The following is a 25,529-nucleotide window of genomic DNA, read 5'->3' as shown; positions in this document are numbered from 1 at the left end:
ATTTATTTGAGAGAGAGCATGAGAGGGGGGAGGGTCAGAGGGAGAGGCAGACTCCCTGCCCAGCAGGGAGCCAGATGCGGGACTCAATCCCGGAACTCCAGGATCATGACCTGAGCTGAAGGCAGTCGCTTAACCAACTGAGCCACCCAGGCGCACCCCTCACTCTTGACTTCTAATGCCACAAATTAGTTTTGCCTGGGATCAAGCCCCACATCAGGCTCCTTGCTCAGCAAGGGAGCCTGGCTTCCCCCTCTCCCTCTGCCTGTGTGCTCTTTCTCTTGCTCACTCTATCTCTCAAATAAATAAATAAAATCTTTTAAAATAAAAAAAGAATCTGGGCGCCTGGGTGGCTCAGTCGTTAAGCGTCTGCCTTCGGCTCCGGTCATGATCCCAGGGTCCTGGGATCGAGCCCCGCATCGGGCTCCCTGCTCCGCGGGAAGCCTGCTTCTCCCTCTCACACTCCCCTTGCTTGTGTTCCCTCTCTCGCTGCCTCTCTCTCTGTCAAATAAATAAATAAAATCTTTAAAAAAAAAATAAATAAATAAAAAATAAAAAAAGAATCTCCATTTTACTTTTTCATTAACTTATTTTTATTTTTTTATTTTTTTATTTTTTAAAATATGGAATACTTTTCAATTTGTGTGTCATCCGTGCACGGGGGCCATGCTATCTTCTCTGTATTGTTCCAATTTTAGTATATATGCTGTGAAGCAAACACTATTTTAATTTTCTTTTTTTTTTTTTTAAGATTTTTATTTATTTATTCATGAGAGACAGAGAGAGAGAGAGGCAGAGGGAGAAGCAGGCTCCCAAGGAGCAGAGAGCCCGACACGGGACTCGATCCCAGGACCCTGGGATCATGACCTGAGCCGAAGGCAGACGCTTAACCATCTGAGCCACCCAGGCGCCCTATTTTAATTTTCTTAAAAGTAGAAGAAATACTCTATTTTCTTTGAGTTTATTCTATAGTTCATTTTCTAGTTTTTTTCTTTTTAAAAATTTTTCCCCAAAACGAAACAGAATTTTCCCAACATTATTATTATTTTAAATTTTGTTAAGTTTTTAATTTTAATTCCAGTATAGTTAACATATAATGTTATATTAGTTTCAGGTGTACAATATAGTGATTCAACAATTCTGTACATTACTCAGTGCTCACCATGATAAGTGTGCTCTTGATCCCCTTCACCTATTTCATCCATACCCCACCCCTGGCTCCCCTCTGGTAACCATCAGTTTGTTCTCTATAGTTAAGAATCTGTTTCTTGGTTTGTCACTCTCTTTTTTTTCCCTTTTGTTCATTTGTTTTGTTTCTTACGTTCCACATACAAGTGAAATCATATGGTATTTAAAAAAAAGAAATCATATGGTATTTGTCTTTCTCTAACTGATTTATTTTGCTTAGCATTATATTCTCTAGCTCCATCCATGTTGTTGTAAATGGAAGATTTCACTCTTTTTTATGGCTGAATAATATTCTGTTGTGTGTTTATACCACATCTTCTTTATCCATCTATCTGTCAGCGGACATTTGGGTTGCTTCCATAATTTGGCTATTGTAAATAATGCTGCAATAAACATAGGGGTGCATGTATCCCTTTGAATTAGTGTTTTTGCATTTTGGGGGTAAATACTCAGTAGTGCAATTACTGGATCATAGGGTAGTTCCATTTTTAAATTTCGGAGGAACCGCCATACTGTTTTCCACAGTGGCTGCGCCAGTTTGCATTCTCACCAACAGTGCAAGAAGGTTCCTTTCTTTCCACATCCTTGCCAACACTTATTGTTTCTTGTGTTTTTTATTTTAGCCATTCTGAGAAGTGTGAGGTGATTCCTCATTGTCGTTTTGATTTGCATTTCCCTGATGATGAATGATGTTGAGCATCTTTTCGTGTGTTGGCCATCTGTATGTCTTCTTTGGAGAAATGTCATTTTCTAGTTTCTTAAGATAGTCACTTAGTTCATGACTCTGGAGCTTTCTTCCTTTCTAGTGTAAGTGTTAAAGGATAAAAATTTTCTCCAAAACACTTCTTTTGATGTATTCAACAGATTTTGATAGGTAGTCTCTTCATTTTTTTATCCAGTTCTCGATATTCTTTATTCCTCCTATGATTTCTTTTTCTTAATCCAACTTGGGCCAATTAGATTTGACCTGTCTGAAATTTGGAATAAAGGACTACATTTCAGAGTCAAGCAGCTGTGTGGTGTTGGGCTTCATGGTGCTTTAGAACGGGGGCAGCCAATTTCTCAACAAGCAATCATTATGGACAAGGAGGGAAACTAAATACCTACAAGGAGAGAATGGAGGAAATCTGCTGAGGGATACAGACAAAGGATGAATGCACCAGTGCAAGATGAAAAGAACTGGATAGATTTATACAACCCATGAGACCCAGCTGCACTTCCTACTTTTGACTTCTGTGACATTGTCATGCACCTTTACAATATATTTTTAAAATTTTAACCTAATTTCAGATATACAAATATATAGATTCAGATATAAGAATAGTACCAAGAATCCCAGTACACTTCACTCACATTCCCCAGCAGTCAACATTTTACCACATTTGTTTTATCCTTTTCTATCAGTGTGTATATACACTTTTTTCCCCTCAGCTGTTTGAGAGTAAACTGAAGAGACCACACCCTTTTACCCTAAATGCATAAGTGTACATTTCGTAAGAATAAGGCATTCTTTCACACAACCATTGTATAATAGAACTAACATTGATACAATATTGTTATCTAATCTACAATCCTTATCTAGTTTTGCCAATTGGCCCCATAATAGTCTTTATGGAAATTATGTGTTACCCTCAGTTCTGATGTCTCTTTAGTCTCCTTTAATCTGAAACAATTCCTCAGTGTTCTTTTTTTCTTTTTAAGATTTTTATTTATTTGAGAGAGAGAGTGAGAGAGATCACAAAAGGAGAGGGAGAGGGAGAAGCAGAGTCCCCGCTGAACAGGGAGCCCAGTCCCAGGACCCTGAGATCATGACCTGAGCCGAAGGCAGATGCTTAACCAACTGAGCCACCCAGGTGCCCCTCAGTGTTCTTTTTTTTTTTTTTTTCCAATCTTCTTCTGTGTTGCATGACCTTGGCATATATGAAGATTACAGGCCATTTATTTTATAGAATATCCTTCAATTCTTGGGGCATTTATCGTTTGGTTAGGGTGGCATCAATCATGTTTTCTCAACTATGAAATTATTATTTTCCGCTTAGTAACTAGTAAAACAAATGCTTTTTTAGCTCTACATAAGCTTGAGTGAGTTTCTGCCCCTTGCAAATTATCCATCTTTTGTATCCATTAACTAAAGACCCCCATTCAAACTGGCTTAAGAAAGAGGGTAATTTATGGTTGCAACTAACTAAAGCCACCATTCAGATTGGCCTAAGGGGAAAGGGGAATTTATGGTCCTGAAGCAGCTCTAACTTCAGGCACATCTGAATCCAGGAGCTTGCTGTAATCAGGAACTTGTCTCATTCATAGTTATTTATGTAAATTAAAAGGGACTAGATTCTGGGCAGACAGAAGCAATAGATATTTGCTACCTTGATTCAAACAGTGGCAAAGAGAAAATAGGAAGTGCACGAAGAGATCCAACCACAGGATGGAGTTCCTTTGGGGAGCCTTACCCAAGCTGTTCAAGTGGTACCCAGCAACCCAGATCCAAGAATATTAGCATATTCTCTTCCCTGGCCACAATGATTGGTTCAGGGATGGGCTTAAGACCCAAGCTGGGCTGAGGGAAAAACAGCCCCAGGACTTTCCAGAAGTACCGGCCAAAGAGGCACGGTGCCTGCTGAGCTTGTGGAGTGCCAGCCTAGAGCTGTAAGGGGTCATCTTTCTTAAATGAAGAGTCTACCTGAGGGTGAAACCAACACAGAGAAAAGCAGAGCCAAGAGACATAGAAAAATAGACCCTTCCTGGCTTTGTTCCAATACTGGATCCAGCAGTGCTTGAAGCCAGCATTCCCCTGACATTGTCAGCTAGAACAGCCAATAAATTCACTTTCCTGCTTAGCCAGTGTGGAAACAGAATGCTGTAGGTCTCTTCTTCGAAAAAGAAAAATACACAATTAGAAAAATTCTGCTTTTAGGAATCAAATCATCTTTTATTTATTTTTTTTTTTTTTAAGATTTTTTTTTTTTATTCATGAGAGACAGAGCGAGAGAGAAAGGCAGAGGGAGAAACAGGCTCCCAAGGAGCAGGGAGCCCGATGCGGGACTCGATCCCAGGACCCTGAGATCATGACCTGAGCCAAAGGCAGATGCTTAACCATCTGAGCCACCCAGGCGCCCAAATCATCTTTTATTTTTAATTTTTATTTTTTTAAGATTTTATTTATTTGACAGAGAGAGAAAGACAGCTAGAGAGGAAACACAAGCAGGGGGGGTGGGAGAGGGAGAAGCAGCCTCCTGGCTGAGCAGGGAGCCCGATGCGGGGCCCGATCCCGGGACACTGGGACCATGACCTGAGCCGAAGGCAGACGCCCAATGCCTGAGCCACCCAGGCACCCCTCAAATCATCTTTTAAATTAAAGGGGAATTGTTTGGACCCCAGTGCATTTGTGTATTCAAGTGCTGTAGTGTAAAAGCTTATTTTAGTCTGCACTGATAAAAAAAAATAATATGTTGATGAGCATTTGAACCTACAGTTTTGATAATATGAGTAATCAAGTAGAAGTGGAGGCCTAAATGAAGATTATACTTAGCTATACTCTGTTCTCCATGAAAATAGGCTGACTTCTCAGTTTTTCTGCGATTCAATATAAACAACAAGAATTCTCTTGCTGGGCTGCTTTATTATGGAGACTGTTTTACAAATCACCCTTACTGAGGTATAACTTATGTACCATAAAATGCACCCATCATAAGTGTACAGTTCAGTGAGCTTTGACAAATCTATACTCCCATGAAACCACTGCCACAATCATGATATAGAACATTTCCTTCACCCCCAAATAGTTCCTTTGTGCCCTTTTGCAGTCAATTCCCTTCTCATGGCCCCAGGCAACCATGCTCCATCCCCTTAGATTAGCTTTGCTTGCTTTAGAATTTCTATAAGTGAAATCATACAATATGTATTCTTTTGTGTCTGGCTGGTTTTATTGTCTTTTTGTTTTCTATAGTCTGTTTACGTTTACATGTGTGTCATAGTTTATACATCATATTTTAGATACCTGTGGAAAATAATAAAATAAGTAGGATATAACAGTGGTTCACAAATTCCACTTATTAGCCATTTCAGGTGTAGTTGAACTCAAAATGAACTATTTTTAATATGTCTTTTCCAACTTCTGAAAATTTTACTTTTTAAAAAGTATAAAGACCCTGGAAGAGGTTTTCATTATTGAGATGTCTTTTACAATTCACTGTTTCCCTTTGGAGAAGTTTAGTTTCTAAAGTCAGCTCCCAGAGCAGTCTTATTCATACAAGCCTTGTTGGCACCAGCTTGAATCATCTCCTGTCACTTACACACACCTCTCTTGAAAATAGTCCTGTCCCATTGTGTCTTATGGAGCTCACTTAACACGCTCAGCCCATGTTGGAATAAAAAGGGCCATTAGAATATTATGTCCTGCAGGTGTAGGAAAAGGGTGTTGAGAAGGCTCTCACACCAGATGTCCCCTCAGCTCAAAGGGTAGAAAATCAGGTTCCATAGGGTCCAAGTCTTCTGCCACCCGATCATAGATTCCTCTTGTATCCTCATATATCTCCTCAGGCCAGCAGGGGTCACAGGGGCCCTGACAAGCAAAAGTGGAGTTAGAACCATAGAAAGATGCCCTATGGGTCATCATTACAGCTCTAGGAGGGATACACACTCCTACTCAACTTCCCAGGAAAAAAATGTTTTAGTTTCTAATTATGGGGAAAAAAATCCAACATACACAAAGAGGAGAGCGATTATAATGAGCCTCCATCATGAACCTCCATGTACCCATCACCTAACTTCAACAATAGCAACCCTTAGTCGATCTTGATTTATCTATATCTCCATCTTTTCATCTCCTAACCTCACTAACTGGGTTATTTTTTTTTTTTTTTTTTAAAGATTTTATTTATTTATTTGAGAGAGAGAGAATGAGAGAGAGCACATGAGAGGGGGGAGGGTCAGAGGGAGAAGCAGACTCCCTGCCGAGCAGGGAGCCCGATGCGGGACTCGATCCCGGGACTCCAGGATCATGACCTGAGCCGAAGGCAGTCGCTTAACCAACCGAGCCACCCAGGCGCCCTAACTGGGTTATTTTTAAGCAAGTCTAAGATATCTCATGATTTCTGTCAGAAAAATAATTTAAATGTCAGAAATATGAAACTTTTAAAAGTGCATGATATAGAGAATTGGAGTGGAATGTGAGTCATGATTCTGTTAGCCTATAAATTTCTAAGTTTTCATCAAAATAGAAGACAAAAAAAAGACCATGTAGAGTGGTTGTTACCGGAGAAGTGCTTTCCCCTAGGATTGGGAGCAAATGGTGGTTTTAGCTCGGCAAACTTTAGAGCCGATTTGCCCATGGCCCAAATACAGCCTGCTGCTTGTTTTTGTACTGCCTGGGGCTAAGGATGATTTTACATATTTTAATTGATGGGAAAATATCAAAAGAAGAATATTTATGACATGTAAAAATTATATGAAGTTCAGGGGCACCTGGGTGGCTCAGTCGTTAAGCGTCTGCCTTCAGCTCAGGTCATGATCCCAGGGTCCTGGGATCGAGCCCTGCATCGGGCTCCCTGCTCAGTGGGAAGCCTGCTTCTCCCTCTCCCACTCCCCCGGCTTATGTTCCCTCTCTCACTGTGTCTCTCTCTGTCAAATAAATAAATAAAATATTAAAAAAAAATTATATGAAGTTCAAATTTCAGTGTCCAAAAATAAAGTTTTACTGGAACTTAGCCACACTTGTTCATTTATGTATTGTCTGTGGCTGCTTTTATACTACAGAGGCAGAGCTGAGTAGTTTTGAAAAGGACAGCAAGCCCAAAGTTTTTACTATCTGGACCTTTACAGAAAAAGTGTGCCAATTGCCTCTGTGCTTTAGAGGGTACATATAGTTCAGCACCACGGACAGCATTTTAATGAACATGATTTCCACGCTGGTGAGAACAGTGCCCCATCTGGGACAAAGTTACAGAGGGAAATCCTTGGCCCAGAGGTGCCAGAGCATTAGCCAAGGCCACACGGAAAGTCAAGGGTTCTGTGCCACCTCCCTTACAGGAGGTGGGGGTAGTTGATAGTCAAAAGGGTCTGCTGTTCTTGCCTGCCCAGTCACCATCTTCACTTCCCTCTGGGCTCTCTGTTCCTCTCTCACTCAGTCCAATGGGTGGCCCCTACTCTCTGATGCCACGGCTGGGCACCAGTCCAGACCTGTTCAGTTAGCATAGTTTTTCCCCTGCCTCGGTGGTTCAACAATAAGTATGTGACCAAAGCTAGACTAATGAAGTGTCAGCTCTGGGACTTTAGAGGTACTGGAAAAGAGACACTCTCTTTTTCTGAAGGTTACCAATCTAATAGGATACAAACCTGCATTTTCTGGGGACATCTCTAGGGAGGAAACTCTGGGTCCACCTGGGTGGGGCCTGAAGACTATTCTGTCCCTTGACTTTTCAATTAAGTGGGCCAAAAGTTTATTTCTCTATACCTCTCTGTTTAACCAGCATAGTGGAGAAGGCTAATTATCCAGTAGAATGCATAGCTTCCTTCTTCCATGGTAATAGAAGTATAGTGAAGCATATAGATGCCAAGCTGGACTATATTTCTCAGTCTCCTTCATAGTTAGGTGTGACCATGTGACTGTGTTCTCATCAGGGAATGAGTAGAGTGTACCATTTCTGGGCCTAGGCCATAATGCAGGGTTGTGCCTCCACCACACTCTCTTTTTCCCTCTCCCACCAGTTGAAACCCACAGTGAACTAGCCTATCTATGCAAACTTGAACAATGCACTAGAGGATGGCAGAGGAACACAATGGAAAGAACTTGAGTTCTGAAATAACCATCTGTAATAGGGTCACTCACCTCTGATTGCTATGTGAGAAAGAAATAGGATCGTAGCCAGGCCTTTGTGCTATGGCGTCAAGCTTACCCTAACTAACAAACAGTAGGAGGTGGGTTTCTGGCTCTAGCCAGGAAAAACTTCTGCTGATACAAATCTCCTCACCATCGGTACTTCATCGTAGAGGGGTCCCCAGGCTCCAGGTGGGGCATACAGTCTTTCCATCTCATCATACAGGTGTCCAGGAAAAGCCATATCCTCCTCTTCAAGATGTGTGAAACCTGGAGTTGGAGTGGAAGGAAGGGATGATCAGGGCACCTGTCCAGATGTCAGGGGTATCTATGAGCAGAGGGAGCTCTGATGTGGTCACGACTCACCTCCGGGATAAGACACCTCCTCCAGTGTTGGTGGCAGCTGGGGGCTGAAGTTCTTCATGGAGTGGTAATATGGTTCTACATCCGTTGTGCTAACCTGTCAACACCCCGCCCCCCCCCCAGCAAAAAAACAAAAACAAAAACAGATAAAATCTTTTCTATCCTCTGGCTCCATAGTTCCCAGAAAGGACAGTGATTAACCTGAAGTTAATGACAGAATTTTAGTCTGCCAGTTCCCTGTCAGCAGAGTTTCTGGGAGCACCCCCACTCACCGTGGAGCTTTGAGTGTCTCTGTCTCCAGTCCACTGGCTGTCCTCATACTCATTCTTGACTCGGTCCTCCTCCGACCTTCCAGGACAGAGGTAGGGAGGGCATCTTGGTGTTGACTCAGACACCTCTCATCCCCAAACCTCCTTCCTCAGAGCCTTTCTTACAGAAAAATATTTCCACTTACCCTGCTTCTGTCTTCTCTGTGATGCCTGAGGGAAGTAGGGAGAAAGGGATCAGAGACACCCCTTCTCTGACCAGACAGGCCCTAGGAGACTTTCAATATGGAGCAGCCCCAGGGCTCCCTGTCACCCTTGGGCCTCCATCCCCGCAGGGGAAGAATGGTCTCTCCTCACCTTTAGCAAGACGCCTCAGTCTCCGCTGCCAGAGGAATCCCCCAACACAGGAGATGTTAGAAAGCAGCAAAAGACCCCCAGCAGCAAACAGCACAGGCAGCAGGGGCAGCCCTGTGGGTTCTAGGGGAAGAAGGTACCCCTCAATGAACCCAAAACAACTGGCTCTAGGCCCAGAGCAGCATTCTCTGAGAAAGCCCATTTCTGACTAAGCATAGCCCCTCTTCCTAGGTCAGGGAAGCAGATGGGCAGGGATTTCCAGGTCCACTCCTTCTTGCCACCTCAGGGCAGGTGGCTCCTTTCTCAAGTCAAGCCACTAACAGTGGGTCCTACCTGAGCCCTGTGGTGTAGACTCAGGTGGTAGCTCCAGCTGGGCATTCAAGACCTCTTCCCATGTATTCAGCCTTGCCCACCAATCACAGACCCTGGTATTGGACCCTCCAGCCACACAAACCACTGGAGCTGTTTCCAGAATCACTGAGGCAGAGCCAAACCCCTAAGCCTTGGAAGACTCCCAGTGTCTGTCCTTAAATGTCCTTTCTGCTCAACTGATTTTCTTCTCAAATGACTTCCTCTTTTTTTTATTTTTAAGATTTTATTTATTTGACAGAGAGGTGAGAGAGCACAAGCAGGGTGAAGGGGCAGAGGGAGAGGGAGAAGCAGACTTCCCACCGAGAAGAATGCCCAGTGCGGGGCTCAATCCCAGGACTCCAGTATTATGACCCCAGCTGAAGGCAGACGCCCAACAGACTGAGCCACCCAGGCACCCCAAATGACTTCCTCTTCACACAAACTTCCATTCCAGGTAATATCGGAGTCCTCTGCTATATCTCTAAGGACAAGACTAAATCCCTCTAAGTAAACATCTGCTCAGCATCTATCTCCCCATCTTCTGCTAACAGCACTCATTTTCCTTTGAGGAAATAGCCACTCCCTCACTCTTAGGCTGTATGTTCCCACAGATCTCCATGGAGGACATGTGGACCTCCCTGGCCGATAAGAGCACCCATCCCTCTTTCCACAGTGACCAGTTCAGACCCATCCAGCATTTGACCCAAGGTAGACTTTTGCCAGAACATTTAGGACACTCCTCTGCTGGCTGCTGAGAAGTGGAACAAAGCTGGAGGTATGTGGAGGGGGGCAGGTACTTCTTTGCCCTCTTGATGAAAGAACCTGAGAAGGAAGCCATCAGAGATGAAGGCAAAGTTGAGAGAGAGAAATAGGTCCTTCGTGAAAATCATGAGCACCTATTGGAGTTTTCAACTTCACAAGCCAAGCAATTCTTTTTATTGCCCACAACAGCTGAATTTCTGTCACTTGCAACCTTCTTCTCAGGTTTTGAAGGGGGATTGTTAGCAAAATGGTCATAATTCCCCCCCTGTAACTACACTCTTGAGTAGTCCCCTTCCACACTGACTCGGAGTTGAGACATGTCACTTGCTTCAGCCCATGAGACAATATCAAGTGTGACAGAATCAGAAGCTCAAAAGTGCTTGGCTGGTCTTGCTGCTCTTGGGACTCCTGTGACCACCTCTGTGTGAACAAGTCAAGGAGAGGGAGAGACATGTGGCCCAGTTATCTCCATTGTCCCAACCAAAAACCAGATTGTCAGATATGTGAGGAGGAGCCCATCCTAGATCAACCAGTCCCGGGAGGGCCTCCAGCTGCCTGTAGCCTAGACCAGAACTGTTCAGCCACTCAGAATCAATAGAAACAATGGTTGTTGCTATAAGTGCCCATGTTTGAAGTGGTTTATTTTGCATCAAAAGCCAACTGATATGGGGGCACCTGGGTGGTGCAGTCAGTTAAGCATCTGACTCTTGGTTTCAGCTCAGGTGCTGATCTCAGGGTCGTGAGATCAAGCACCGTGTGGGGCTCCATGAGGGCCCATGTCCAGGCCTGTCTCAGCCCCGTGTGGGGTTCTGCCTTAGGCCCCCACCTCCAGCTCCACTTTAGTGGGGAATCTGCTTAAGAGTCTCTGATTCTAGGGGCGCCTGGGTGGCTCAGATGGTTAAGCGTCTGCCTTCGGCTCAGGTCATGATCCCAGGGTCCTGGGATCGAGTGCCGCATCGGGCTCCCTGCTAGGGGGGGAGCCTGCTTCTCCCTCTGCCTCTGCCTCTCTCTCTCTCTCTCTCTCTGACTCTCATGAATAAATAAATAAAACATTAAAAAAAAAAAAGAGTCTCTGATTCTCCCTCTCCCCCGCGCGCTCTCTCTGTCTCTAATATAAATAAATGAATCTTTAAAAAAAAAAAAAAGCCGACTGATACAGGCTCTGCACAGGGCATGGAATCAGCTAATTCTTTCAGAATTAAACGGAATTAGGCAGAGAGAAAATGTGTCACACCCAAGAAAGAGCAAGAGCTTAGGATGTGCATGGGGCAGAGCTAAGTCTTAAGGGGCTGTGGCCACAAAACAGAGGTGGTGGGGTTGGAAACCAGAAGGCTCTATTCTCAGGGGAGAGAGGGATATTCAAGGGATTAAAAACTTACCTGCAGGCTGCTCTGTGGGCAGCTGGTAGTCAGGTTCTCCAGAAGGCTGGTCTAGACCTGGGGGGTGGATATAGAGGTTGTGAATTAACACCAAGAATCTGGGTAAGCCTTAAATATTTTTGCGGTTTCCTATTAAGCTTTTCAACCCATTGTGAGGAACTGATTTATGGCTTCTCAGGAATATTTCAAATAGAGCTGCAAATTGCTGATAGTAATGGCAATACTATTAATAGCCATTCTAATGCCAGTAATAATAGTAATGATGATAATTATTATTGTTGTTGATGAGTGCTTTATGGTATGGAAGGTCCTTTTAACCCATATTATCAGTGTTGGAGCGTTAACCAAAAAAATGATGGGCGCTCAGAATGACTTAATAGAGGTATTAGTTCTAGAGCAAGCAAAGTGAGGTATAAAGTACTTTATGCTTTAGTACTTGGAAGACTAATGGGGGAAAGAAGAGGAGGAATGGGAGAAGTTCCTTACTTCCATAGGGAAGAAGGCTGCTCTGTCAGGAAGGGAGAGACGGAGCTTTAATGGGGCAAAGTAAATAGAAGTTGAGCAGGGGGCATTTCTCTAAATCAGTATTTACATAGCACTTCCTTTGTACAGATCCCTGTTCTAAGCACTTCAGGTAAATTAATTTAATCCTCACAACTGTCTGAGAGAGACCTTACTTTCAGTAACAGGCACAGAGATCTGAGATACCTTATTTTTAGACCCTGGGGCTCGAAAATGTTAAGTAACTTGCCCAAGGTCTCACGACTGGGAAGTGGCAGAGCTGGGACCTGAATCCAAGCTTGTCTAAATGAGGCTCTGTGTGATGAGCCGCTACACTACCGTGCCTGCCAGAGTCCAGCATTCTCAGTAGTCATATGAAGGAATTTGTCCCTTTCATCAAAGTTGCTGAATTTATTGGCATCAAGTTGCCCATATTATTCCCTAACTTCCCCTTAATGTCTGTAGGGTTAGTAGTAATGCCTCCTGTCATTCCTGATATGGATGTAGTTGTGTCTTCTCTCTTTTTTGCCTTGATTCGCTTTATAAAGGTTATTGATCTTTTCAAAGCAGCAGCTTTTGGTTTCATTGATTTTTCTCTATGGTTTTTCTGTTTTCTAGTTCATTGATTTTTGCTCTTTATTATTTCCTCCCTTCTGTTTACTTTGGGTTTAATTTGCTCTTCTTTTTCTAATTTCTTAAGATGTGGAAACTAAACATCAATCTGAAGCCTTTTTTAAAATCTAAATGAGTACTTAATATTGTAAATATCCCGCTCACACTGCTTTAGCTGCACCCCACAATTTCCATGTTTTCTTTCCATTCAATACAAACGTTTTTCTAATTTCCCTTGTGTCATTAATCACATTCAGACAGAATAGTGGCTAAAAACTGGTTCCTGGAGTTCATCTGCGTGAGTTCCAGTCTCATCTCTACCTCCTTCTAGCTGTGTGAACTTCAACAGTTTGCTTAGCCTCTCTGGTCTTCAGTTTCTTCATCTATGAAAAGGGAATAATATCTACTTCGCTCTATCACCCCATAAATCCCCTGAGGAGCTCTGCAACCTGCTCAAGATTGTCCCTTCCCACCTGGGGTAGTGATAGGGATCTGGGACCCCTTGTGAGTTAGTCCGCTGTCCCCCAGGGCATTGCTGGCCAGCAGCCAGACTCTGTATCGTGTAGAGGGCTGCAGCCCAGTCAGTGTGAAGGTGGTGGCTTCAGGTGGTAGGACATCCACGTAGAAGAACCCTGGTGTCCCCAGTGCCTCATATCTGCATGAGAGGGAGGGCAGTCATTCAGGGAGGTGCCCCAGCCCTGTTGGCTGCCATCCCTTCCTGCCCTGACAGGGACCCACCTGATTTGGAACCTCTGTGGCAAACCCCCATCAAAGCCAGGTTTCCATTCCAACCCCACGGAATACGGAGTCATGCTCACAACCTTTAATCCTGATGGGGGATCCGGGCGACCTTTGAGGAAAAGGATGAGGGGAGTAGTCAGAGGATACAGAAGGGTTCTAGAAGATTCCTTCCAGGTTTTTCTAAGAATGATTTTAAATATATAGTTGATTCTCGTGAGTAGTGGTGGTTATGTCCTATAACATTGCTATGAACACTGAATTACAGAACATCAAATCATTGCTTCTGGGGGAATGCAGTTAGATTCCTGTGAACCTCCTGTCACAACATTTTCATCAACCAATCAATACATGACCTTGTTTTTTCTGTTTCTGTTTCAAAACACCTTATTTAATGTATCTTATTGATTCATTAACATTGAACTCACAGCCAACAGTGTTATAGTTTGTGTTTGAATGAAGCTTATCCAACAGAAGTGTTTTCTCCCTATCCTTAGGAACTCCAGACAGCACGTCAGCACTATGGCTAGGGGCCACTTTAAATAACAAAATCACTAACAAAAAGCACAAAAGTGCAAAAAATATGGGACTAAATAGGCTGCAAAGAGGACATTTCCTTATAGTATGAAAGCTGAAACAAGAAAGCATAGTGTCACCTTGTTCTACCCCAACTGAGAATGTGCTCATTGGGTGACTCAATTTTTTTACCTGCTCTGTACACGTTCCTGAATGACCAAGAAAGCAGCATGAGTATTGATTTCGAGGTTACAAATAAATTTTAGCAAGTAGGCAAATTTGCAAATAGAGTTGGCAAATATGAGCATTGGCTGTGTATGACATATGTTCCTTGCATGGATTTTTTGGTGCCTATGTCACATTCATTCCTTGTTTCTTCTGGTTGCAGAGCCCTGAGTATCCTTTGGAAAACCATTCATCCACATTCTCAGGCCAGGTGCTTCTGATGGAAATGACTCCACTCCTTGTAGGAGAGATCTATGACCGAGCCAAGCCAACCAGGGTGTCGCCTTCCCTGACCACAAGTTTGGTTCAGAGGTGGGATGAGAGCTGAGTAGAGCCAATGAATCGTAAGTCTAGTACTTTCATACCACTGTTAGGAAGAGAAAAAATTCCATTTCCCCTGGGAAGTCTAACAGCCTCTATGAGGAGCCTTAGAATAAAGCCAACACAGAGAAAAGCAGACCTGAGAGTCAGAGAGTTCTTGATGACAGCTGAACCTGTCATCAGCAACTCCTGACTTTCTACTTTGCAATTACTTGGGCCAGTAATTCCCCCCCTTCTTTTCCTTGCTGTGGATTTCCCTGAAGATCCAGTCTCCATTAGGATTTTCAGGGCAGGCAGAAACTCCATCCCTGCTCATAAACACTTCTCAGGTTTTGGGAACACTGCCATTCTGGGCCAACCAGAGACTTGAGGATTGACCCAGAGAGCATCCTCCCAACACCCTCACAGCCCACTCCCACCATACTGATGCTGACGAGTTGAATGTTGGTGTGATCTGAGCCAAGGGGGTTGGTGGCTGTGCACGTGAAGAGGGCGTAATCCTGGGCTGCAGACACGTTGGCAATGGTCAGGAGACTGCTGTGGACCCCACCCTGGTGGTATGTGTGCTCTGTGTACCTGGGGAGGAGGTGTGGCAGGAATTCAGGAAAGGTAACTGGGGTTGGGGGACCAAAGTTGGGACTAGAGTGCTGCCTGGCTAGGCCTTGACTCACCTGGCATCCTGGAGATCCAGAGGGACTCCATTTTTAGTCCAAGTGAACACGATGTTGGGGACGCCTCGGGCACGACAGTGGAGGGTGGCAGAACTGGTGCTATCTCCAGCTGCAGCCACCTTAGTTAGGGGAGTGGGGTGCTCCACCTGGGGGGCAACTAAGAGGAGTTGTTGGTCAACATGAGGTATGTGGAAGGACATGAGAGATGTGAGTTTAGTGGCAGGCCTTAAAATCAGGAGTTTGGGTGTTACTCACATCTGACAACAAGTCGGACCAGTCCTCGGGCTGGAGGTGCCACTCCATTGTCCACAATGCACTGGTAAGCACCAGCCTGGGCCAGTTTGGCATGGTGAATTCGAAGACGCCCTGTGGCTCCCTTTGACATCTTCTCCATGTCATCCAGGCTCTGGTCCTCCTCCTCTTCTCCCTTGAGGCACAAGATACATGAGATGGGCCCCAAGTCTGGCCCCAGTCCCATTATCCCCCAAAGTGGGTCTCTCCTGTAGCTTTATTCTCCCAGACACAGTCACCCTCCACAGATCTAGCAAAGAAAAAATTCCCCCATCCATCTATCCATTCCCCGAGTCATCCATCCATCTATCCATGCATCCAATCATTTATTCTTGGGCCCATCCATTCATCTACCAATCCAGAAAACTATTCACCCATCCATTTATCCAGTCATTCATGCTCAGAACGATCTATCTACCCATCCACCTATCTTTTTAACCATCCATCTCTGCATCAGTTTATTCATTTATCTATCCATCTACCTCTCCTTCATCCATTTGTGCATTCACCCATTCATTCATCTTCCTTCTACCCATCCACCTATCTACCCTTCCATCTCTCCACCCATCTACCCCTTCTATTTACTCATACCTGCACATACCCATAAATACATGGAGCTGTTCATCAATTCATCCAACTACCTGTTCATCCATCTCTCCATCTCTCCATTGACCCGTGCACTCATCCATCCATCCATCTATCCATCCATTCATCCATCATTCTTCCACAGACATCTTTCCACTAATGGTGTATTTATTCATCCATCTACCCTCTAATCTAATCATTTATCTATTCATTTCTCTCATTCAACCATTTAGTCACTCATCTATTCATCATTTATCCATGTATTCACTTGTCTGTTTGTCCATCTGTTCTTTCATCCATTTATTCATCCATCCACCTACCTATCCATCCACCTGCCTGCCCACTCACTTGATTATGTATCCACTCATGCACCCATCCATCTTCCATTCAGCAGTTAGTTAGCTCTTGGAGGATGTCCCAACAAATATGTAGTTATATAAGATCATATAGCTGTGATCCCTCCTCCCAAGGAGCTCACAGTCAAGAAACCACATCCCCCAGCCCCTGCCTCCATTTACCAAAGGTCGGATCCTTACCAGCCTCTCCCAGTTGAACATCCCTGGAAGGATGGGATTGGCATCAACAGTGCAGACTATGTCCACAGAACCCCCAATATTCACTTCAGTTGGGTCCTGGAGAGCTCGGATAGTGGGAGCATCTGGGGGAGACAAGGGGTTGGGGAAGGCATTTGTGCCCATACAGATGATGATGGGAGAAGGCCGCAGGTGGGAGAGGTGTCTTAGAGGTAGGTGCTCAGGAAAGTTACAGGTATGAACAGGTATGATACATTCTGCCCTTTATGCAGAGCACATGGAGTAAAGTTCTCAGGGTTAGTGAGGCATTCCCCACCTCTACTGTATTGTGCCTCTGTGGTGACAAGAATAGGCCTGGTGGACTTCCAGGATTGTATGGAAGTGGATCTTCCACAGTGGGCTTGGCTTCCTACTTTTTTTTTTGAGAGAGAGAGGGAGCTCCTGTACACGTGCATGTGTGCAGAGGTAGAGGGAGAGAGAGAATCTTAAGCCGGCTCCACCCTAAGCACAGAGGAGCCAGGGCTCAATCTCAGGACCCTGAGATCATGATCTGAGCTGAAATCAAAAGTCAAGACGCTCCACCAACTGAGCCACCCAGGCGCCCCAAGGCTTCTTGATGAGAGTAACTCCCATGTAGGTGGCCCCCTGTCTGAGCAGATTCTATGTAGGGTCTCTCTAGTGGGCAGGGTTCCCAAAGTGGAAGTGACTCCATCACAGTGGAGGCTCCCAGAGTGGGAGGCTTTCAGGATGGGGGAACATCCCAGGGTGGGCGGAGCTTCCACAATAGGAGACTCCACAGTGGGCAAGATTCCCTGAGTGGGTGTGGTTACGGGGGGGCGGGGCTCCCAGAACTCCCTAGTTTCCTAGGGTGATGATGGGGGCTCACAGTGTACATCCAGCCGCACTAGAGTTTCAGCGGTGCCCTCTGAGTTCTGGCAATGCAGCTGATACAGGCCATCGTCAGCGCGGGTCACATTCCATAGCTGCAGGGCTCCACCAGACAGGATGCGATGCCGAGGGCCGCCAGCTGGGGGAGGTCAGGGTGAGGAGCCTGCCAGACCCTCGAGTCTGGGAGACCTGCACCCCTCTCTGTGACCACTCCACGCACCTGGGCTGAGGCGGTAGCCGCGGAAGGTCCAGTTGAATGCCTCCGGGGCAGGGTTGGCAGATACAGACACTGGCAGCAGTGCCTCACCCTGCTCCACGGCGGTCACCACAAGCACCTGCTCCCCTAGGAACTCTGGAGGGTCTGTGGAAGGGGCGCCACCCGGAGTCAAGACTGTTGTTAAGGTTGGGGTCTGGGAAGGATTTGAGATCAGGTACTGGTATAAGGGTTAAAGTTGGAGTCATGACTAGATTTAAGGTTGTGGACAAGGTAACAAGTTCAGAGCTGAGCTCAGCAATTAGGTTCAGGATAGAGGTTAGGATCTAGTTTAGGAAAAGGGTAAAGGCCAGAGGCAGGTTAAAAGATGGAGAGAGGGTTCAGGAGGGTTCACAGTCAGGGGTTAGAATAGAGGGAGGATAGGAGTTGGTGTAGAGCCAGGGGTCAAGGATAAAGTTTCAAGCTTTAGAATGGATATAAAGGACAGTGTCAAGGTGAAGACCTAGGTAGTATAGGGTCAGGAGGGAATCCCAGCGGGGTTCCACATACACAGCACATTGAGGCGGTAGAAGGCGCTCATGGTTTCCCGGAGCTCAGGGCTGTGGGCTCGGCAGGTCACTTGGTGGCCATGGTCTCGGGATGACATTCTCAGAAGGACGCTCCTGGCTGCTGCAGAGCCTTTGAATGGGGCACTACGGGGTGGTGTGGCCACGCTTTCCAGCCTGTGGCCCACGCAGGGGTGGTAGGGTCAGTTCAGGGCTAGCTCAGGGATGGAACCAGAGCCAGAGGGGTACTAGGTACAGGGCAGGACACCAGGAGTGGGGGTGGGGGGCTCAAATTGTAAGGGGCGTGACCAGAACCAGAGAGTGGAGGGGCCACTGGCACTCTCACCTCTCCCCCTCCTTGTCCCACGACAAGTTGACAGGAGGGTTGCTGCTAACGCTGATGCAAGTCAAGTTTAATGCATCCCCTGGGCGCAGAGCCGTCGCGTTGGCCAGGATCGTCACGTTTGTTGGGGGAACTTCAAGAACGGGTCAGAAGAGCGAGGCTCAGAACCTACTTCCGCTTTGCCTAGACCCCAGGCTCTGCCACACGCCTCCTGGCTCTCCATATCCACTGTCCCCCAGCCTGGCTCTGACTTAGTTCCCCACCGCCACCAAGCCCTGCCCCAGGCCCTGGCCGAGTGCGCCCTCACACTGCACCACAAGCTGCGTGGATGCGCTGAGCTGACCCGCCTTGCACGTGAACTTGGCCTGGTTGTCTGATGGACCCATGATCAGTACAAGCTCTCGGGAGAACGTGCTCCCTGACTTCTCCAGACTTCCCAGCTGCACCCGCCGCGGCTCCTGGGGTGGCCGCGGTTCCGTTACCATCCGGGAGTCCTGAGGGCAAAGACTGACTGGGGGGGACCATGTAGCCCTGCCATTTCCCCCCCACCCCTGAAACAGCCCATGGGGTTGGCTGCCGCCAGCACAGATAAAGCCTTCATGTGATGAGGAAAAAGGGTCCTCCTTACCCTGGCACCCAGCTAAGTTAGAGGAATGAGGACTGGAATCGAGCACTCCCACCCAGAGTCTCTCCCGCCTACCTGGGGCCGCAGAGCCCCACAGTTTTGCCGTGGGATCTGGCCTCCAGTCCCACGCCCCACCCCTCCGCCCCACCTCCTCGGCTCTCTGGAGGCCAGCAATGGTTGGTGCCCCCTGCTGACCCTCAGCCCCACTCCTCAAAATCCATTCCAGCTACACTTAGCAAACAACACATGTCAGGAAAGTCCCATGGAATCCCCAAGCCTTTCCCAGAATTTCTTCATTTTTTCCTATCCTTAGTTCTTTTTCTTAAAATTCCCACTTTCCCCAAAGATTTCCTTTGATCGTTCCCTTAATTCCATTGTCTTTCCACAGATTTCTGAATCCTCCCCCAATATTCTCTTATTACACTAGACTTTTACTAGAATCCTTTCTTTGCCCAAATTCTTGGCATTTTCCCAGAATTCCATCCAATTAAATTTCATTCCTATAATTCCTAGTCTTTCCCCCAGAATTTTCACTAGCCCCCCAACTCCCCAGGATTTTCTCAGAATTCTGTCAGAATTTCTTTTAATTTTAATGGAATTTCACTTTCTTACCTCCAAATCCTATGAACGCAATTTAATATTAATAGATTTTCAAATGTTCTGTGGAATAACTAGTCTCTCCCCCAAATTTCTAACCTTTGCCCATCATTGTCCTTGCACATGAAATTCTTAGTCTTTCCGTAAAATCCCTGCCATTTCATCTGAATCCCTAAGATTTCACCAGAATATCCTTTACTTTAAATGAAACTAATTGCCTTTTCTCTAGAATTCCCTGTTCTCATCTAGAATTCCTTCTTTTCCTAGAATTCTCACTGTTTTCCCAGAATTTTCCTAGGATTCCATTTCATCCTCATGGTATTTGTGTCTTTTCCAATTCCCTACCAAAACTCAAACTTTCCAGTATTTTTCAAGAAATTCACGTTTTTCCAACATTTCCCAAGACTCTGGAGGAGAGAAAGGGCTCCATCTCCCCCCATTTCTGGCCACCCCCATAAGCCCTTGTTTGGCACCAACCTTGAGCCAGGTAAGAGAGGGGTCTGGGTTGCCCCCAATGGCCAAACACAGGAGCCTCACTTGAGTCCCAGCCCGGAGCCGTTTTCCCTCTGGGGGGCCCTCTATCCACAACTTCTGGGCAGGATCTGTGAGGAAAGCCAGGAAGAGTGGCTTTTCTCTCTGGGCTGGGCCTGAGGGTGCGGGTGGGGAGTCTCAAAGGGATGGGACACCCCTGGGCAAAGGGTGGGGGCTCACATTTCACATTCAGGGTGAGTGACTTCTTGAAAGTCTCCTTGGCAAAGGCCTCACTGAAGGCCTCACATGTGAGAGTCAGACCATTGTCCTCTCGCCGGACCAGGAACGTCAGGTTGGACAAGGAGACGTGGCCACCGTGCAGGCCCTGCCAAGGAGCAAGCTTTAGACTTGGCAACGAGAGCACTCCCGTCCCCGGTACCCGATGTCTGGGTTCCCCCCAGACCCTAGCAGGGACGTGGAAAGCATCTCCACCCCCTCCTCTGTGAGGCCCAGGCCGCCAGGCCGGTCCTCTCCCAGATCCAGGAGTCATGCCCCCGGCTCCCTCCTCCCTCAGACCCAGGAGCCTGGCCACTGCCTCACATCCATGACCATCTCTTCTGTAGGCACCAGCTGCCGCCAACCCAGCCACCATCGTAACAGGACCCGTGGGCGACTGGACTTGGTGATGCAGGAGAGTGTAACGTTCTTGTTCTCAGGCTGGGATGCAGATCCCAAGATGGTAATGGCGCTGGGGGGAACTGCAGGGACGACGGACAGAGGAATGACACAAAACTAGGCTGGATGCATCACAGACCGGCCCCGACAAGGGACTGGGGACAGATGACAAGGTCTTTGGCATCAGACAGGCACGATTTGGGGGCACAAACAGATGGTTCTCTGGGGCACGGACTGACAGATGGGCAGCTAGCGTCAGGACTCACAGGTGACCTGCAGCGTGACCCCGCGTTCCTGGATCCCTGTAGATACGCTGTTGTGGGCCTCACAGCTGAGCCTCGCCCCATGGTCTTCCGGTCGCACAATCATCACTAGCGTGCTTCGGGCCACTGCCTCAGCATGCTCTGTGCCCCACGCTGTGGACATGGACTGGCCATTCTGGAGACAGAGCCAGAGCCAGAGCTGGGCCGGCTCAGGGCCAGCTCCCCTCCACCCGCCGCTTCCCCTTCCACCCCCATGCCGGGCTCTGCCCTCACCTTCAGCCACTGCAGTGTGGCTGGCGGATTCCCCCCTCGGGCCACACACAGCAGCTCCAAGCTCTGTCCTGCCCGCACATGCCCCTCGTCCAGGCCTGGCCACTCAATGACAGGGGGTCCTGGGGGGACTGGGAAGCAGCAGTCGCTCAGTGGGCCTGGGGAGCCCATCCATTCTTCCCAGGCCCCACAACCTGCCTCTGAACCCCCATGTTTCTCCTTGAGAACCTGAACCTTCCATAATCCCTGAACTCCCCCAGGACCCCCAGTTCCTGCTTCCCATCTCCCATGCCCACATCTGACTCAGTTCCCCACTTACACAGAACATTCATGGTGACTGAGACCCGGATGGGAGTGTCCAAGGCTGGGCTGGACCCCTCACAGACCAGGAGCTGCCCATTATCTGAGCTCTGGGGTGTCACCCTGGGGTGGAAGTTGGGGTTCTAGAGTCAGAGTCATCATCTGAAATTTGGGGAGTCAGGGTGAAGAGGTGGGGATCCCAGGTTCCCACATCTGGTCTTCTAAGTCTCTCTGCTGATATCTTCTAGGATCTAGATTTCCATGGAAGAGATCTGGGGGGAGGTCAGCAGTGAAAATTGGGATCCCAGAGGCCCACACCAGGCCAAAATCCTTGTACTTGATACTGTGGAACTAGGGTTCCCATGAAGATGTTTTGGAGGGTCGGGGAGAAGAATTAGGTCCCAGATGTTCATGCCTGATTCTAGTCTCCATGCTTAGAGTTTTCACAGAGAAATTTGGGGGTCAGGCTGAGGGGAGGGCATCCCAAATTTCATACCTGGCTGTGGCCTCTGTGGTGAAGAGTTTCTCCTGGGACCCCGCATTTACATTAGCAGAGATGTCAGAAATTGTTTGTCCACCTTGAGGCAACAAGAGGGCTAGAGGGATGCCAGGTTCCCCACAAGGCAGATCCTGGGGAGAATGGCCTGGAAATCCTCAGGGTGGACATGGTGCCCCCTCCCTCCTGGTTCTGGAGGAAAAGCTCCAGCTCGGTTCCTCCACACATTCAGGCCTCCCTGAATCCTGGAGGTCATGGGCCTCACCCTTGCCCTTACCACCTCACTGGGTTGTGTCACCCACCACCATAACCCAGCTTCTTGCTTCTGTACCAAAGATGACACCCATATCTCCATCTGGAGCCTCAACCTTTTCCCTGAGTCCCAGACTGGCAGTCCTGCCATCACTTTGGTGCCTTTCCCTGGATGTTTCCTCCCATTCACAGGGTCTCACACTGGCTTCAACATCTCCCCAAGTCTGTTCCTGCATCCCCCTCACTCAGGAATGTCCTATCTTCTGGGACCTCTAGGAGGACACACCCCCTCCCCACTCCAGGGGCTCCTGCCAGTTCATCCACACTCACTCTGGAAGAAGGTGATGTCAGGTGCTGGCTTTGCATCCCCAGATACACAGCTGACCACATACTCTTGCCCAGCTACCCACGTGACTGTGCTCCCTGCTTCGGGGGTCAGCTGAAGCACCTTGGGGGGCACTGGTGAGAAAAGTTCTGGGGTGAGCTGCCACCACTGAGAAAAATATGAGGATTTGGGTTTGGCATCTTGTTGCTCATCAGATGTGCAATCCCGGGCCTGAGACTGGGGGCTTGGAATCCCGGGCCCTGGGGTAGGAGAGGGCTGGAAATCTGGACTCCTGTGTCCTGGGGGTCTCTCACCCATACCCAGGATGGAGAGGATCACTCTGGGAGACACAAGCTCAGGGCCTGTCTCTGAGCGGCCGACCTGGCACTCATACTCTGCATCGTCACTCAGGTCACACGCTTCAATATGCAGGTGGAATTCACCTGCAGGCGAGACCAGGGGTCCCAGGTCAGGACCCCAGGCAGCCCCTGCTCGTGGTTCAGCGTCTTAGGTCCCGATCCCTTACCTCTAGTAGGGTCCCCTTCCAGGCGGTACCTCGGGAAGCTGGAGATCCTAGGATCTGGGCCCAGGAGTAGCCCATCCTTGGCCCATTGGACCACACTGCCAGGGGCGCTGACCCCACACTGCAGCTCAGCAGTGGCCCCCTCCACCACCGTCAAGTTTTCAGGCAGAGCCCAGAAGCCTCGCGGGGCTGAGGCAGGGAGCGGCAACTGGGCCAGGCCTGGGGACACAGGGGTGTCAGCAGGAGAGGGCAGAGGGTCTGTCTGGAGAACATGAATGGGAAATGAGGGCCGCTTGGTGCTGGGTCACAAGGCCAGGATCCCACTCACCTGCTGTCAGCAGCCCCATGAGGAGCAGGGGAGCCCTGATGGGGGTCCTCAGAGCCATCCTGGGTCCTCTGCCTGTGACTCCCGCAGTGTCCACTGCCTGCCTCCTCTCTCTGTTTCCGTCTTTCCCTGGGTCCCTCTCCCTATGTCTCTGGCTTTTCTTATTGTCTCTCTTCGTCCATTTGTCTCCTTCTCTTTCTCTGTTTTCCTCTCTTCCCATGAGTCAGTCTCTGTCTCTCTCACCTTTCCTCCTCTTCAGTCTCACCCTTCTTCTTTCCTGCCACCCCCAACCCTGCTCTCCTCTCACTATTCACAGCCCCTCAGGGAGGACAGCTGCTCAGAGTCCAGCAGGCTCCAGGAGCCCAGGAGAGCAGTGAGGCTGATGTGGTCAGTGGCAGAGAACCAGTCCGATGCCGTCCTCACATTGCTGCCTCCCCCGGGTGCCCTCCCGAGTCTCCAGCTTCAGGCCTCTGCCCAGCAGGCTCCTCCCGGCCCAGCCAGAGCATGAAATCCCCTGTCAGCACATGCCAGGAACATTCCACGGTGCCTCCCCAGGCCCCATGACCCCAAGGGCCTGGCTTGGGCCGGGGATAAGGGGCAGCCGGTCAGACCCAGGTGGAGAGCTGGACCCAGCGTGGGGTTAGGACTCCCCAGCTCTTCCCTGCCGTGGCACGTGACCTTGGCAAGTCTCTGCCTTCCCAGAGTAGACATCTCCTCATTGCCATCAGGGGTCTCTGCTGGAGAGTGTGCAAGAGTGTGTTTGGGAGACTGCAAAAGTGTAGATATCTGTGTGCATATGTGTGTGTGAAGGCATGATCATGCGTGTGAGCATGGGGAAGGTGAGAGTGAAATGTGATCTGTCAAAGTATACGCAAGAGTACGTGTGTGTGAAAGAGTGTCTAAGGTATGTAAGTGTGCGGGGCTGTCCGAGTGGGTGGAGTGAAAGGCAGGTCCAAGACCACCTGCACTAAATGGCTACAGGAGTGAACCCAGCTTGGGAACCCTGTGGCCATGTGAGTTCTAGTTCATGAAGCTTCCCTCTGTCTCTCTCTCTCTCCCACTCCCTCCCTCCATTAGGTGGTTACATCTCAGGCAACCATTACCTATGTCACTGTCTATGCCTCTACGTGTCTCTGCTTTTCTGCCTTTCTGTCTTTGTTCTCCTCTCTATCCCTCACTCCCCATGCTCTCTCTCACACACCAGACGACCAATAAGTATTTGTTCTCAGGATGCCTAGGTGGCTCAGTCGGTTAAGCGTCTGCCTTCAGCTCAGGTCATGATCCCAGGGTCCTGGGATCGAGTTCCGCGTCGGGGTCCTTGCTTGGCAGGGAGTCTGCTTCTCCCTCTGCTGCTCCCCCTGCTTGTGTGCTTGCTCTCTCTCTCACTGACAAATAAATAAAAATCTTTTAAAAATATTTGTTCTCGGTCAACATTTGACTACACCTCTTTCTTTTGTTTCTCCATCGCTGAGCCCTCCCGGTTGTCACATCTTTGAATTTTATAACCCTGTGCTGCTTGGCCTGCCCTCCCCACCCCAGCGTGCACACATACAAACACATGGTATAAGCTTCTTCTGCCTGCTTATCTCCTGCAGGAATTGGAACTGCCCGTTTCCTCCCCCCGCCCCCACCCCCACTCCCTTCTCTGGTCCTCCTCCAGGAACAAGATGAGGCATCTGGCCTGAACCCCCACAGCTCCATCCTTGATATTCCCTCTAGTCTTTCTTCTTCCCTCCCATTACTGACTCCCCACCCTCCCGCACATTCCCTCTCCCAACTGCCCCCCACACCTCCTGGGGAATGGTCTGGATGCAGAGCTGGAGGTTCTGTCAATAGGGGCTCTCACCAGATGGTGTCCCTCAGGGCCGGGGTGTAGAGCTGTCAGTTGCTGGGACCTTTAATTAGGACAAACCTTCCACCCTCCACCTTGGCTGTTTTCCTTCTCTG

The 25,529-nt window shown here is 48.2% G+C and overlaps 1 protein-coding gene and 1 non-coding gene across 2 annotated transcripts; both read right to left on the bottom strand.

The window, feature by feature from the left end:
• Positions 1 to 614: 614 nt before the first annotated feature.
• Positions 615 to 718, bottom strand: LOC123323343. The gene has a single exon (XR_006539345.1). It is a non-coding gene; the product is annotated as a U6 spliceosomal RNA (small nuclear RNA).
• Positions 719 to 5,617: 4,899 nt separating this feature from the next.
• Positions 5,618 to 23,643, bottom strand: NPHS1 (NPHS1 adhesion molecule, nephrin). The gene is made up of 29 exons (XM_021700794.1): positions 23,586 to 23,643; positions 23,261 to 23,476; positions 23,055 to 23,177; positions 22,740 to 22,868; positions 22,158 to 22,239; positions 21,681 to 21,784; positions 21,365 to 21,492; positions 21,095 to 21,266; positions 20,754 to 20,911; positions 20,394 to 20,538; positions 20,160 to 20,284; positions 18,768 to 18,954; positions 18,464 to 18,593; positions 18,122 to 18,294; positions 17,579 to 17,719; positions 17,357 to 17,497; positions 16,474 to 16,595; positions 15,317 to 15,488; positions 15,062 to 15,218; positions 14,815 to 14,966; positions 13,329 to 13,440; positions 13,064 to 13,245; positions 11,478 to 11,534; positions 8,989 to 9,108; positions 8,820 to 8,844; positions 8,638 to 8,713; positions 8,369 to 8,462; positions 8,157 to 8,272; positions 5,618 to 5,749 (listed from the first exon to the last, which is right to left on the bottom strand). The coding sequence occupies exons 1-29, from the start codon at positions 23,641 to 23,643 to the stop codon at positions 5,618 to 5,620; spliced, it is 3,729 nt and encodes a 1,242-aa protein (XP_021556469.1).
• Positions 23,644 to 25,529: the final 1,886 nt, after the last annotated feature.

This window comes from Neomonachus schauinslandi, chromosome 16, assembly GCF_002201575.2.
Source record: "Neomonachus schauinslandi chromosome 16, ASM220157v2, whole genome shotgun sequence".
NCBI classification, from domain to species: Eukaryota; Metazoa; Chordata; class Mammalia; order Carnivora; family Phocidae; genus Neomonachus; species Neomonachus schauinslandi.
The sequence above is the reverse complement of the archived record's forward strand: the minus strand, read 5'-3'. Positions and strand labels throughout refer to the sequence as shown.